Below are 16,125 nucleotides of genomic sequence, written 5' to 3'. Positions count from 1 at the left end.
TTCCCTGAATTGACAAAGGGATCATCCTGCATTTGCAGAGATAGAATGAAGGATCACATAGGCCTCTTCCATCTCTGACATTTTTGATTCTGTGATTCTATATTGTGTTGTGGGGATGCTGCATATACATGTAGGAAGATTGCTAAAAGGTTGTGGCAAATTGTGTCATGATTTTGTGATGCTGGTAGCACAGGTGGGGTGATTTGGAGTTTCACTACAATGCCTATTAGTTTGCAAACATTCAGTCTATCTTTGTCTGTTTTCTCTTTCATAAGAATGGTAAAAAGTTTCTAAAACTCATCACAGAATCATAGAAATGTAGGGCTGGAAGTGACCTTGAGAAGTCATCAAGTTCAGCCCCCTGTGCTGAGGCAGAACCAAGTAAACCTGGACAATCCTTGAAGGTGTTTGTCCAGTCTATTAAAAACCTCTAATGACGGAGATTCCAAAACTTCCCTTGGAAACCTATTCTAGAGCTTAACTACCCTTATCGTTAAAAAGATTTTCCTATTATCTAACCTAAATCTACTTGCTGCAGATTAAGCCCATTACTTTTTGTCCTACCTTCAATGGACCTGGAGAACAATTGATCACAGTCCTCTTTATAATAGCTCTTAACATATTTGAAGATTCCCAGGTCCCTGCTCAGTCTTCTTTTCGCAAGACTAAATGTACTCAGTTTTTTTAACCTTTTCTCATAGATCAGGTTTTCTAAACCTTTTCTATATATTTTTTGTTCTCTTCTGGACTCTCCAATTTGCACACATCTTTCCAGAAAAGGACACAGTAGTCCAGATGAGGCCTCACCAGTGCTGAGCTGAGAAGGACAATTACCTCATGTGTCTTACAAACAACACTCCTGTTAATATACCCCGAAATAATATTAGCCTTTTTTTTTCAGCTGCATCACATTGTTGACTCGTATTCAATTTGTGATTCACCATAACCCCCAAATCCTTTTCCGCAGCATTACCAACCAGGCATTGGTTCCCATTTTGTAACTGTGCATTTTGATTTTTCCTTCCTGAGAGAAATACATTGTGATTATCTTTATTGAATTTCATCTTGTTAAATTCAGACCAATTCTCCAATTTGTCATGGTCTTTTTGATTTCTAATCCTGTCCTCCAAAGTGCTTGCAACCCCTCCCAGCACTGAGGTCTGTGACTGAAAAAGTGCTATATATGAGAGATCCTCACTAATTTGACACTTAATAACACAAACACCTCAGAGTAGCAGCCGTGTTAGTCTGTATCCACAAAAAGAAAAGGAGTACTTGTGGCACCTTAGAGACTAACCAATTTATTTGAGCATAAGCTTTCGTGAGCTACAGCTCACTTCATCGGAGCTGTAGCTCACGAAAGCTTATGCTCAAACAAATTTGTTAGTCTCTAAGGTGCCACAAGTCCTCCTTTTCTTTTTACAAACACCTCAGAATTTCTAACCCAAAATTAGGTGTCTCTGCTCTGCCCTTAGCAAGGATTCATGGATGACTGTAGAGAGGACTAATATTACTATGATTTCACTGTTTTTAGAAAAGATACTAGAGCATTAAACAGTATACTTGGATACATACTCTTAACTGCTTAAAATGAAAGTACACTTGAGAAATTCACGTACATTTTGTGATGCATTTTCCTTGCTTTCCTTTGTTCACATTGGCCCCAATACATTCATGAATGAGCTCCACACGTGAGATCACTGCAACAACTGTCTGCCTGCACAGAGTGGTCTGCTCTTGTGGTGCTCATGGCACAATTGGGACCTAAGTCAACAAAAACAATAAGAAAGTTAAGAGAATGCATCCCCAAATGTACTTTGTTCACTTATTTCACAAGCATATTTTACTGTCTGCATGGATCCTATTAGTGAAATTCGTAATTAACAGCTGGTGTCCTCGTCACTAGTCCAGGCAGGAGGTAGCATTGCCAACCCTCCAGGATTGTTCTGGAGTATCCAGGAATGAAAAGATTAATCTTCAATTAAAGATTATGTCATGTGATGAAACCTCCAGGAATACATCCAACCAGAATGGGTAACCCCAGCAGGAACAGAACCTAAGCGTTCTGCTGGCCAGGGCAGATGATGTTTTCAGCATCCCCCAGAGCGGCTGAGTCAAAAAAAAAAAAAAAAAAGAAAAAAAAGTGGCGAAGTAGGATGGCACTCCCGAGAAGCTGGTGCCCAGGGTAACCACCCTGGTCACTGGCTCCCAGAACTGCAGCAACTGTCTGTATTATTAGTGCAATGGGTCTATAACATCTTCTTTCCCAGGATTACTTTGTGTAATGGTACGGAAGAAAACTTATTTCCACGAGGAGCGGTGCGGTGTGAGGCGAACGAGAACTAAACAGGTGAGAGTTTAAACCTTTCAGGTTCGTTCCGATTGCGAACTCCTGGGGGGGGGAGGGGGGAGGCCTCCTCCTGCGTGGGCGCTATTGTAGTCCCCATATAAAGCAAGGGCCCGTGATCAGCCATGAAGCAGGGTGGGGGTGGAAGACGCTCAGTGAACGTCCAGTCCTGCCAGCCCGCAGGCCGGCCCCCCCGCGCTCGGCGCGCACCAGCGCAAAGGGAGCGGCGCGCGCGCCGGGCCGCCGAGACAAAAGGTTTTTGTGAATGAGGAGCAAGCCGCAAACCAGAGGGCGGCAGCCTTGTGCGCCTGCGCGCTGCCGGCTGGGTGGCCGCATCTCTCCCCCCTTTGTGTGTAGTGCAGAGGGGTGTGGCTCAGCTCCCGCAGCCGGGCGCGGCGGGGCGAGAGCCAGCTCCGCCTCCCTGGCTCGCTCCGCGGCGCGTCACAGCGGCCGCCACCAATGGGCGCAGGCGGCCGCCGGGGCGGGGCGGGGCGGGCCAGGCCGCGGGCCAATGGGCGGTGAGGATGTTTTCGGGGGCGGGCGGAAGCCGAGGCGGCCCCGCCCCCGCCCCAGCGGCGGCGGGCGGCGGCGCCCGGGCGCGGAGAGCGGGCAGAGTTTCGCAGCCGGGTGGGAGATGCGGCTCTCGCTCCGTCTCCGTGCAGGTAAAGCTCTGCGGGGCTCCCAGAGCAGGGCCGGGCGGTCGTGCCTGCCGCCCGCAGGGGACCGGGGCTGGTCCGGGGGGGGCAGGGGCCCTGTGCCCCCGGCAGGGGGCTGGGCCGGGGCAGGGGGCTGGCTCTGCGCCTCGCCGGGTAGGGGGTGGGTCTGGCTCCTGACTTCTGCGGCGGAGCCAGCACGGAAACCTCGCCGGCATTGCGAGCCCCGCTCCATGGTGTGTCATTCGTGTGCTGCTTCCAGGAGAAAAGAAACGCACGGAAGCCGCCGCGGCTCCAGCTCTGAAAACGTGCGCGGCCAAAGCTTCCTGTACTTGCGAGTCGTGCTTTCTGCACCGGTCTCGTCCCGCTCCCTCGCTCCCCTGCCGCCGCCTTCCCCAGCGGAGGAGTCCTCCTTCCTCCCCGGGAGCGCAGGGCGAGCTCTCTGCGTCTGCCTGTCCCCGCTGTGGGACTGGAAACTAGGAGTAAGTTTCCTGGTTCCTCAAACAGTGCTCGTGGCCCGCTGTATTCTTATAGCGGGACCGTGTGTGGGTGTCCTGGTCTGTACAGTGCCGGAGGCGTTCTCCTGCAGGCGGAGAGCTGAATCCCTGGTTTTCTTTACCTGCATAAACAGCTGATTCCGTGTGAGACGGCACAGCCTCATTAATTCACAAATAGCCGAGTAATCTGTTCTTGTTACAGTGGAGTCTTGAGCTCTAGCGGTATGTTTAGGTACGCTGCCAGCTATCTAATGGGGTGTTGCATGTAATATTAAATATGCAACTTTCCTTCTACATGTAAAGGAGCCCCCTAGAATGATATTTTATTAGGTTCTGTGCCACACCAGACAGCAGTGAAATGGAAATATGCACTGTGACTGTACCAAAAAGAGAGTGGGTGTTGTCAGACCCCCGGTGGTATCCTCCCCTGGCATCAAGCACACAGTTGGGTCCCGTTTAAACAAACAAAACATCTGTGATATATATATGATTGTTTCTCCCCCATATTCAGGGAACATGCTTGAGTGTTTAACAGTTCTGTCCCTGTAATGGAAAACCCCACAGATTGAGCTATCCTGTATAGAGGTACTAGTAAATAATTATGGCAAATATAAATGAGAAAAATGGAAAAAAGCAGCCAGGTTAGGGGAAACTTTCTGGGAAAGGGGAATTCTGAGCAGCTGCTGAAATCTGTTTTAATTAAGTATTTCTGTAATGGCCATCACTGTAGTATGTAAGCTGTTAGTAGCAATGTATGTGCTTCCTTCTGATTAAGGGTTACACTTTTAATCTTTCATTAGATTGTAAACCAGGAGTGGATTACATTTGAAAATATATTTTGCTTTTAGTGGTGAGCCTATTCAGCTCTGTTAGATAGCTTCTTCTGAATATTTTCCTCTTTTGGTCTTTCTCAGATCCATACCACTCCACACCTGTGTCTCAGCAAATTGGGTAGCAAATTACAGGGCTTGAGGGACATGCCTCAGGAGCGTGTGTGTGCATGCATGCACACACGCATGTGTACTTACACAGGTTAGGAATGTGTAGACTGTTTCAAGCAACTTGTGTGAATTCCACTGGTAACACTGACAAGCTCTGCAAGCTGAACAGCTAAAGAACAAGGAACTTTATCAGTTCCATTTGCCAAGCCAGAATAGCTTGTAAACTCCACAAGACAAATAACTCTTGACTTTTTCCTTTTAAAATAAATAAAACTAGGAGATCAAATGCAAAAACCCACCACTAAGGTTCCACAGGTAAAATCATAAAGTCAAGAAATGCAAAACTTAAGGTTTTGACAGCATGAATAAATCTGGGTTGCAACATGTACTTGTCTTTTTCCTTATTAAATTTATATTGGATTATGTGCCTATTTTATCTTTCTGTTAGTAAGATGTGTATTATAAAATATGCGTGACGTGCTGCATGACCTAGTGAACTTTGCTGTTGGAATCTTAAGTTTATGCTTCTTGACGGGGTTGCCAATCCTCCAGGATTGTCCTGGAGTCTCCAGGAATTGAAGATTGTCATGTGATGAAACCTCCAGAAATCCATCCAACCCAAACTTACAACCCTATTCTTGACTCTGATTTTTTTGAATGCCAGTTGTAGGGCCTCGTTCTCCAAGAACTCTGTGCAACTCTGTTGAAGTCCCTGTGAATTCCACACATGGAGTCCTTGCAAACTTAGGTCCTTCATGTTCCATCAACACAGTTCTTTTTGGGTTTATTGTGCCCTAACTGGTATTCATCATCCTCAAAGAACATTATAAATATTTACTGATCCTCACAAGGCATGTGTTTATAAAATGGGTGGTGGTATCCTTATTTGAAAACCAAGGAAACTGAGTTCAAAAAGTAGAATGACTTGCCCAAGGCTTTTGAGGTAGCATGTGTCAGAGTCAGGATTATAACTCAACTCTATGCTCAGACCATAGTCAACCATGTTTTTCTACTTTTCTCAAATGTGAAATATAAAATTATGTCCAAAGAGGTTTTGATAACTTTTTTTTTTTAATTTTCCGTTTTGCCTTAATGGATTTCAGAATTACATCTCATCACTCATGTAAGGCAGTGGTTCTCAAACTAGGGCCACCGCTTGTTCAGGGAAAGCTGCTGGTGAGCCGGACCAGTTTGTTTACCTGTCGTGTCACCGGTTTGGCCGATGACGGCTCCCACTGGCCGCGGTTCGCCACTCCAGGCCAATGGGGGCTGTGGGAAGTGACACAGGCCGAGGGATGTGCTGGCTGCCAATCCTGCAGCCCCCGTTGGCCTGGAGCGGCAAACCGCTGCCAGTGGGACCTGCGATCAGCCGAACCTGTGGACGTGGCAGGTAAACAAACTGGCCCGGCCCACCAGGGGCTTTCCCTGAACAAGTGGTGGCCCTAGTTTGAGAACCACTGGTGTAAGGTGTCGTGTTTTCGTATGCAAAACATGTTGGTATGATTTTCATTTCTTTAAGCAAAGCTAATGGTGTTTAAATGTAATTGTACATTGCAGGTTTTTTTTTGTTTGTTTGTTTTTCAGATTTGCAGCCAACATAATGCTGGAGTTCCACATTCGAAACAAGTATTTCACAGAATGGCACAGTCAGAATTTAATTTGGATCATGAAATATCATGGTTTGTGCTTCCCTCTTATTGGGCTAAAATTATTGTTGGACTCATGTCCTGCATATGTTTTGCTAACAGCTACGATGGAGATTTTGTCTTTGATGACTCTGAAGCTATCATCAATAATAAGGTTTGTGTTTATTCTGACTTAAATTGTAGTAGAAAAAAATTAATTTAAATTGATACTGCCAACTTAATTAGGCCCCAGATTTGACCCTTGCAAAATAAGAATTTTGGGTTGAATTTCTCCTTTACCCCCTCCCTTTCTTAAAATGATCTTTTGCCTCTGCAAAGCGTTTTAAAAAGTAAGCCACTATTTATGTAAATACTGCACAAAAGCTATGCATGGCTGCTTTGTTGCAAAGCAAGCAGAAGGAGCACAAGTAATCTAATGAATCCTTATTCCCAAAGGTTTATTGGCTACGTGGTTTGATGCTGGTGCACCAACAAGGACGCAGTAATGAACAAATTAATTACTTTGCCCTGGCTTAATTCTCTTTATCCAATTGAGATCCATTGGACAGCATTGATGGTTATCAAGGTAGAGTAGCACCACCTTTTCTGAATGAAATGTGCTTTGCTCACCTGTGTACTGAGGGTGAAATTGGCTAAATTTGCACAGTGTTGGGGCCTGATCCTGAAAACACTTCCACACGTGGATGTGTGTACATGAGACTATTTATGGACCCAGTCTTATTCCCATTAAAGTCATTGGGAGTTAGATCCACAAAGGGGATATAGGTGCCCAGTGGCATTAACTAAGTTAGGCACCCAGGCTCCCCATGCATTGTACGGAGAGAGTCAGGAACCTAAGGAAGGGATTCACAGAAACCAGCAAGTGAGCAGGGAGTCACCTGAAGTAGGCAGTATAAAATGCCAAGGAGAGGGGCAGGGCGTAATCCTGCCCCTCAAAAATGGTTAGGTCTCCTAACTCGGTACTGGAGGGAGGTGCCTTCCTCTGCTCAGGATTCACAGACATGAACCCTGGCCTGGAATTAGATATCCAAGTCAGGTCAGTCCTTGCTTGTGCAAAAATCAGGGAGTGAGAGCCCTCCATCCCATTATTGCCAATACCCTTGCTATTAGGTTACTCACCTGGGATGTGGGAGATCTTGGTTCAAGTCCCTGTTCCAAATCAGGACAAGTGGGGATTCAGACCTGAGTCCCCCACATCTCAGGTGAGTACTCTAACAACTGGGCTATTGGGTATAAGGAGACACATGCACAACTCCAAAAAATCCTGACCTGCTGTCCCCAAGCTGTCCTTTTTTGACTAGATCTGCTAGGTGTGCTCTGAGCAGGCCTATTGGATAGGTCCCCACATATGAGTTAGGTGGGGGAACACCTAGTCTGAGAATTCCACCAGGATTTAGGTATGAACTAGGGAACTGAGCAGCTCAGCATCATCAGGATTGAGGCTGTTTTGTGGATACTCACTAGCAAAAATTTAGGTGCCTAAGGGACTTTACTGACAGAAATTTAGGCACCTGTGGAATTTCAACACCTCCAGGGTTAGGCAGCAGATGAGTGGGGTTTTGAGGATATCACTGGTAACTATAATGTAGGACTTAGGCTCTCAAAATGGTAGTTAGGCACCTAAATCCCTTTGTGGATCTGGTCCTGGGATTTTTACCATAGACTTCAGTGAATTCAGATTATGGTCCTTAGGACCCAGTCCTAAGAAGTCACTGAAGTCCTAAGAAGCCCCACTGAAGTCAGTGTGAGACTTTCCATTGCCTCCAGTGGGTGATAAGGTTACTCTTGTGCAGAAGTGTTTGCAGGATGGGCTGACGGTGAGTTTCACTCAGCAAGGGTTCTCAAGGTTTCTTCATAAGGTAAACCTCAGCCTAATGGAGAGAGAGTGTCTCGTGGACCATCTCTCTTGTAACATTCCTGTGGCAGCTACAGCAATTGTTTGAGTAGAAAATAATATTAAGAAAGTATTTGCTTTTTTAAAAAGTCTTTAATGCACTGCGAATCTTGTACTTTTTGAAAAAATTTTAGCCAATCGTTGCTTACATCCCTTAGCCAGTTTTCAAGCTACATGATTTTAAAGTATCCTAAAGTAGATGGTTTAAGGGTTTAAATAGATGGTTTAAATCCTAAAATAGATGGTTTAAGGTGTGATCATGCAAGATATTGAGTGTCCTGAGTTCCTGAGATGCCTCCCAAGGGGACATTTAACAATTTCCAAGGGTGCCTGGCCTTATTCCAGTGGTCCTAGTCCGATCTAGGAGATATGAGTGGTAGAGGTGGTAAGAGAGGCACATAGAAGCAAAAAAAAAAAAAAAAAAAGAATAGATACAGAAAGTGTCTCTCCCCATACACTCTACTCTCTTGACACCAAAAGAATGAAGAGAACAATACTATAGTGGTGGCCAAAAAATCTTCTGGAAATATAATCTACAGTATTTTTTTTCACAACAGAAAGTATAGAGGTAGCCTGCTGCAATTTGTCTTTCAGCATCCCACTGAATTATTGTTGCTTAAATAAATGTGTAGTGTGCTTGAGTAAGTCAGCCATATCCTAAGCTAGAAAAATGTTGGGGGAAGTGTAAATACATATGAAGATTATAGAATGTATTGTATTTGTAAAATGACACATCTCCTGGGAAAATCTGGTTCTGCAAATTTTATTTGAAGGATAATGATGCAATTTCATTTTCTTAAACTGACATTTAAACCAAGGCAATGTAGATGTAGTTTGTTTCAGTGCAATTTCCACACTTGTAATCTTCCTCCACTTCTTTCCACATTTTTACCTGACAAATGTTATTGTTTCAGTTTACCAACACGCACGCAAATGAAAAAGCTGCTAAAATTCTGGCTGCAGGCAAGGAGAAGAAACTAAATCAATTGCTTAAATAACCTCATTCTTACTTATTCAGCCTTCATTTGAAAATATGGAGGTTTAATTTATTTCCCTATCTAAATCTTGACACATTCCTTTAGAAATTGAATGGGATTTTGGTGCCACTGGACCTTTTAAATAAGGGGCAGGATAAATATGTAGAAATATTAAATCAGTACCAAAAATGGAGAAATGAAAGGTTATGAATTGGTGGGGAGGGAAAGTACTGTACCATAATAAAGACTGGTTTTATTAAGCAAGGTACTGCATGCCATATTTTATTTTCATGTGAAATACAGCTGATGAAGGCATTCTGTGGATCTGCTGAGCCTTGCTTTGCCAGTGTTTTCTTAGGTACCACGCTGTGATCCTTTTTTGTTAACTTGCTAGCCCTCCCCCCACTTTCCTTTTCTAATGAAAGATCCGTTGTTAGTTGGCCCCATGCCTACTGTGTTGTGGCGCATTCAGTTATTGATTTTTACTGGTTTTTCAGGGCTGTTTTCCAGATGCTTCCTTGTCATTTAAAAACACATTTTTACTGGTGCACAACGATTTGTCTTTATTTATTTTATTTATTTTTGGCAAAACAAATCGTTGGGTTAGCAGGAATTTCAGACACAATGCATCTTTTCCGTAAGCCATATGTAGAAGAACTGACCCTTCTTCAAGTACTGCACTCTACTGTGCATAGGCTGCTGCTAATCAAATATTTAGGGATTCCTAGGTATCCACTTTCTATTCCAGTGGAGGAAATCATTCATAACTTTTCAAATAGATGCAAAGTCCTTACAGTTAAGGAAAAGCAAACAGGTTTTTTTTAGTGTAATCCTGTGAAGGTGAACAGACTATTTTAGTTTAGTTTAGCTTTCTCCAAACTTCCAGTGCTCGGTGATCAAGTTCACCAGTTCTGAGCTCTGGAGAATTCAGGTCATAAGCAAGTGAAATTGAATCACAAGATATTTCTGGATATTTTGCTTTGCCTGCTTGTTTCCTACTGAAGACAAAAAATAAACTCTGATTAAACTGTGCAAACTGTTTCCTAGCTGGAGCACTTAGAGACCATGCAAGACTGTTTTACAGTTTGCGTTCTGTTTTATGAACATAATGATGTTGAGTAGTGTTTCCCATGGTGGTTAAAAATCTCTGTTAGCACACAACAAATATATTTTGTACCTCTTGTTGTTGATACCATCTCTTTTATGTCAAGATTGTATTCAAATTGTAATGCTTTATATTTTAAGAAATATATTAGACTTTCTGATAGCTTTGCATGTTCTATATACTGACAAGTGAATAGCAAACAATTGCGATGGAATGGAAAATCAGGCTTAAGTGGCTTACAGCGAATCATGGAGGAAGTCTATAGCAGAGCTGAGAATTGAACTCCAGTCTCTACAGTCCCTATCCAGTGACTTAATCACACGACTGTCTTTTCTTTCAGATATAGAAATGCAATGGAGTTGCAATCTATACATCCCTGCTGAATTCAGTGCTAAACATGGACCTATATATTGTTTAGTAATCCTTTAGAAAGTACAGTACTTGGCTTCATGTGGTGATGGTGGTGGTACAGCGTCTTGGGCTTTTTGGCTTGTTTGGTTTGGTTTTTTACTACTGTGTTAGTTGAATGGGAAATAAGATAAGCTATAATTGATTGCACCCATGGTACCAGTTCTCCTATTGAAGTTATTCTTTTGGTAGTGATATCTCACCCTTAGGTGCTCTCATGGTTTTGGATCAAACTAAGGGCACATTTTGCTTTCGTTTATACCCCATGAGGTTGCACTAACATAAATTAGAGCAGAATTTGGCACTCTGTATGTGTGTGGAGGAGAGGTATGGCAGCTCGGTGGAAGTAAGGTGGCCTTCTCAGTGCAGCAGCTTCAATTATTGATGAATATGAAGCATGCTGTGCTACTGCTCAGAAATTTCTCTGAGGCTGTGTAGATGAGTATCTAATATATGTTTAAAAAAAAAAAAAAAGGAGCCGGGGGGGGGGCTGCCTTTATGTCCATCTGTGTTCTTCAGATTTTCACATAGTCTCTCCTATGGCACCATTTAGAGTTGAAATAGTCTAAATTACTTCCTTATCATCTTAGTTAAGAGATTAAGCAAACTATACACTTCCATTTTGTAGTTGTTTTTAAAAATTGTGATTTTATTTTTCTTTCATGATGGTACCTAAGAAATTCCTTTCCTAACTACTACTATTCATTTCTGTGTAGAGCAGTACATAGAGGAACTTGCTGATAGGTTTAATATGTCAGAAACAAAGAGCGCTAGTGGAGTGGTGTTATGTGGAAGTTAAGGAAGCCACCCAACAGGATTTCAAGAAGAGCTATCTTTAGTCTTCGCTGTATATCTTTCTTGCTTTCATTAATGGTTCTCCTACTGTTGCTAGTGGCAAAATGGCAATTTGCAACAGTTTGTGGTGTTCCTATCTCCAAAGATCCTTGCTCTAAAATAAGATATTTTACAAAAATAAAGATATATTTTTAAATATATTTTACACTAGAGCTATTGGGTCAGAACATCAACTGGTGGAACTTAGCAGAGCTCTATTGAAATTCAGGAAAATATGCTGATTTGTGCCATCTGAGCATCTAGCCCACAATAATTAAAGGAATACAAGAGGGTATTGAAAAGACTTGGAACTATCAATCAGGTTTCAGTAGCCAGTCACTAAAAGACTTGATAGAAAATGTTGTCTATAAAATATGGTCATGGTGGTGCCAGTTTGCTTTGTATGTAACTGTTCTCTTTCCAACTGCTCTAACTAAACTGAAATGTTGTTAATGTTGGTGCTAAACGTGTGTTCTTTCAGGACCTCAGAGCAGAAACTCCACTTGGTGACCTGTGGCATCATGACTTTTGGGGTGGCAAACTCAGCAGCAATACCAGCCACAAATCATATCGACCACTTACTGTCCTGACTTTCAGGTGAGACCTGGTGTCGTGCCCAGAGCGCTAGATTTGGGGGTTCATTTTGTTAACTGACTTTTTTTGTTTTGAAAAACAAGAGACTTTAAGGAAGTGAATTTTCTGCTACAGCTTATTTGCAGTACAGCTACTACCTTGCTTAACTCCAAAGACCTGATCGTGCAGTAAGCTCCATGCTGGTGAACTCCCACATCTCACAGCTTGTTGCAGGTTCGGAACCAAAGGGTGAAATTCACCCTTATGCAGAGGGCCAGCACAAGGGATTTAATTGATGCATAGACCTTGTGTTGGTGCTATGCATAAGGGTAAATTCTGCTCAGTAGGAATAAAAATGGAGTCATAATTGTTTATATAATTAATATAAATTATATAATACCTCCTACTTAAATTTACTCCAGAGTCAGGTTTAACATATCAAGACAAGTATCCCCACCTCAGATTCTGTAATTCTCTTTTCTCTTTAATCACTGTAATGTCTGAGCAGCTTCCACAAATTCTCAGTTTAAGGTCTGAAGACCCTTCTGTGATTTTCTCCCTTTCGTTCTGTTTTTTCTTCCCTTCTTTTTCCTGTGGCAAGAGGTGCTGTAATATTTAACAGTAAGAATGTAGCTAGAGAAATCTATTCATGTCACCAGAATCCTTTGGTGGAAGTAGACTGAACTGTATACATCTTGATTGATGTATACATAGATTAAAAACTAAAACAAAGCTGTGTGCCCAGCTCTGTGTGTTTATCAATCTATCTTAATTATATATAGAACCTCAATAATAGTAGCTTCTAATCTAGGTGCTAAAATGCAGTCAGATAAGAAGTCTAAAACTAAACAAAAATGGGCTCTGTTCTCATTTTCCTGGGGTTCGGTTACATTTTGATCTCTGCCCATCTATCCTAACCTCAGCTTGACAGTTGTTTTTTAACTATTTCCGCCCTGCCCACCCCAGAACACACAGTTTTAATATACTTTCCTGCTATGTATTAACGTATCTTTGTACGTATATTGTCGAGTTCCATCCAGGCTCCCCATTTGCCTGGGAAAGGAGTTAGTAACTTCACCCTTGTCATGGAGCTGCTTACTGCATGCTGTGAGCCTGGCCAGCCACTACCCCTGGTGAGTAAAGGGGGCAGAGCCAGGACTCCTCCCCACCCACTTGCTCTCAGCAGGGAGTATTGGGCAAGTATTCCTCTGCTCAATTTGTGACTCCAGCTGTAATAGTGAGAGCAGGGTCTGCATGGGGCCTTACTTCCCTTTCCTCCTCTGCATGGTCAAGGAAGGGCTGTGACCATGTGTTTGTACGCTTAGCACTATGGGGTCCAATCTCAGTCCAGTCTAGGCACCACTGTAATACAAATACAAATAATGTAAATGTCTGGGTGTTTGAAATGCCTATTACAGGCTTCCATATATTGCATAAAACATACGTTATAAAATGATTCCTTTCCTCTTACGGCCTTTGAGGCTCATTCTGACTCCAATAACACCCTGGTTAATTTGAACAGAAAACTTACAAGTATTCAAAAATCTGAAACCGTAGAGGAGCACGTGGAGGTAGCCAGTAAAATGCTATTTCCTCAAGTAAGAAATTGGCCTTCCCTAGCTCCCTTAAGACTTTGCTTTTATGTGTATTACACATTTATAACAGGTTAGATCATCATAATGAACTCCACTTAAGCCAGATGCAGGTTGGCTAGACATACTAGGTGAAATCCATTATCTAAATTAAGTTTCTGTATGATTTTAGTGTATTGCTTATATTATACAGAAAATTGTGGTACACTTTTTCCCATTCAAGCTTTGCTACCCAGAATAAGCTCCTACACTGAACGTTTATCCAAACAGCCTGACCAGTACGAATTCCCTCTTCACATACCTCTCCAGCCTACTTTCCTGACCCCTTTCCACCTGCACTCCCATTCCTTGTCCCCGAAAGAATGCTGCTTCCACATACACCCTTTAAATAATAATTATTTATGGTGTGCCTTTTCATTGTGCAAAATCCCAAAGTACATCACTTAACTGTATGTGTGGAGCACAACTGAAATGCAGCCACCGCTGGGGTGGAGAGTGAAAACCCAGCAGTGAGTAGGCCATGCACACTGTGGAAAATTTTTGGCCAAGGATCCTGCGACAAATCCTTTTTTTTTTTTTTGGTAAACTGAAAGCTTCATGGGATCTTTAGTGTCTGTGCAAGTCAGTTAGAACCTCAGTGTGAGAGTGGTGTGGGCTTTTTTTTAAAACATTTATTTTAAGGTTTAATCTGAAAGAACACTCTCACCTTACATTATCCTTCCTGCTCGCACCCCCAGGAACATTCATGTGCATACGCTATCTCTGCTTTTCTGCAGGACTCTCCAACTTTCTAATTTTACACAAGGTTGCATCCCAGAGCACTACTCGGTCATGCAACTTTAAAGTTATGGCACCAACTGAGAAGCAGCCACAGTTGCTGTGTTTCCCATTTGGGATGTTGTAAAGGTAGTGGTGGTGCATTAAAGGGTGACTGCTGCAAATTGGGACTGGTGTGAGGGTATGGGTGCTATTCCATAGAGAAATCCTCTGTCTGGGCAAGGATCAGGGCCTGGTAGCCTTAGGCTACGAGCCTACAGGGATGCTTGGAGATAGAACCATGGTAAGGTGGGTGTGTTAGATATTATTTAAAATGTACTTTTAATATTAAGCTTCTCATGCAGAGGCTACTTCTCTTTCTTCAGGAGTGTTTAGTTTTTCTTTGTGTGTCTCCAAGCTCTCCTCTGACTCTTAATCTCAATGTTTTTGTTTTTATGTAGAATGAATTACCTTTTTGCTGGAGGCTTTCACCCAGTGGGTTTTCATGTCATCAATATAATACTGCATTGTGCTATCTCTGTATTAATGGTTGATGTCTTCTCAATATTATTGGGTGGGCTGCAATACAGCAGTAAAGGAAGAAGGCTAAACCTTGCTCCAAAAGCATCTCTTCTAGCTGCTTCACTGTTTGCTGTGCATCCAGTGCATACTGAATGTGTAAGTACCTAATACTTAGATCTTCGTATAATGTTTTATATCTGCAAAGTTGATGACCAACTCTAATCATGGAACACTCCTATAAGTTACATACTGTATCTGTCATTACTACATAGAGTATCTATTATAGCTTTGCATGCATTACATTGAGAGTTATATAATAATATGGTTAATACGCTCACAAGTTAGTGATCCCTTCAGCGCAAGTAAACTTCAATAGATACACTCTGTTTCAGGCCATCCATCTTTAGTTAGTGGATAAAGAGTACATTCATGGGCATGCTATCTCATGAACAGTAGAGGAGAGGCGTGAATAAACTGTATGCAATGGCTTAATCACTGTTAATTTCTTTTTTTGCTTTACCTAAACTGGAATCTCAACTAGAAGTAGGGAGGTTATATGGTCTCTGTATTTGGCACTGGTGCAGCAACTGCTGGAACAGAGTGTCCAGTTCTGGTGTTTGCAGTTCAAAGAAGATGTTGATAAATTGGAGAGGGTTCAGAAGAGAGCCATGCTAGTGATTAAAGGAATGGAAAACAAGTCATATAGTGATCGAAGCAAGGAGCTAAATCTATTTAGTTTAACAAAGAGAAGATTAAGGGACTGACTTGATTAGTCTGCAATAAAAATACAGAACAAAAATTTGATAGTGGGCTCTTTAATCTAGCAGAAAAAAGAATAACAAAGTCCAGTGGCTGAAAGTTGAAGCTAGATAAATTCAGACTGATCTAAGGTGCACATTTTTAACAGTGAGGGTCAATAACCATCAGAACAATTTTACCAAGAGTTGTGTTGGATTCTCTATCAATGGGAATATTTTAATTAAAAACTGGACATTTTTCTAAAAGATAGGCTTTAGTTCAACAGTAGTTTTTGGACTTAAGGAGGAACTAATTCAAGGGAGTCCTATGGCCTGTGTTAAGCAAGAGATCAGATCAGATAATCACAGATCATACCTTCTGATCTTAAAATCCCATGAATATTCATAATCCAACAGGAGTCATTTTAACTGCTTCTCCATTGTAAATTACTAAAAAGTTTTAATTCTAACATTCAGGCTCTTCCCTAGAAGTAAGCGCTCTTAAGTTTGGTACATATTATTTTCCATACATAGCACAGGGATTTACTCCACCACCTTGAGCCAGATCCTTGGCCCTGTTCCATCCCTTTTCCACAATGCTGATGGTGAAAAAGAAAGGGACAGCTGTATTTAAACAGCCTGC

General features: G+C 42.3%; 1 protein-coding gene across 4 annotated transcripts in view; it reads left to right on the top strand.

The window, feature by feature from the left end:
• The first annotated feature begins 1,678 nt into the window (after nucleotides 1-1,678).
• TMTC4 (transmembrane O-mannosyltransferase targeting cadherins 4) overlaps nucleotides 1,679-16,125 on the top strand; it is a 66,474-nt gene continuing 52,027 nt past the window's right edge. Inside the window, exons 1-4 of one of the 4 annotated variants that reach the window (XM_037896416.2) lie at nucleotides 1,679-2,350; nucleotides 6,023-6,238; nucleotides 11,784-11,899; nucleotides 14,685-14,901. In XM_037896416.2, coding sequence (XP_037752344.1) covers nucleotides 2,285-2,350; nucleotides 6,023-6,238; nucleotides 11,784-11,899; nucleotides 14,685-14,901 — 615 coding nt within the window. In that variant the 5' untranslated portion in view covers nucleotides 1,679-2,284. Of the gene's footprint in view, nucleotides 2,351-2,893; nucleotides 3,010-3,169; nucleotides 3,483-6,022; nucleotides 6,239-11,783; nucleotides 11,900-14,684; nucleotides 14,902-16,125 lie in introns of those variants that run through there. The other 3 variants (XM_007066236.4, XM_037896415.2, XM_043535133.1) reach the window with 3 other exon arrangements.

This window comes from Chelonia mydas, chromosome 1 (assembly GCF_015237465.2).
Source record: "Chelonia mydas isolate rCheMyd1 chromosome 1, rCheMyd1.pri.v2, whole genome shotgun sequence".
Taxonomy (NCBI): domain Eukaryota; kingdom Metazoa; phylum Chordata; order Testudines; family Cheloniidae; genus Chelonia; species Chelonia mydas.
This window is presented reverse-complemented; position numbering and strand designations above follow the sequence as displayed.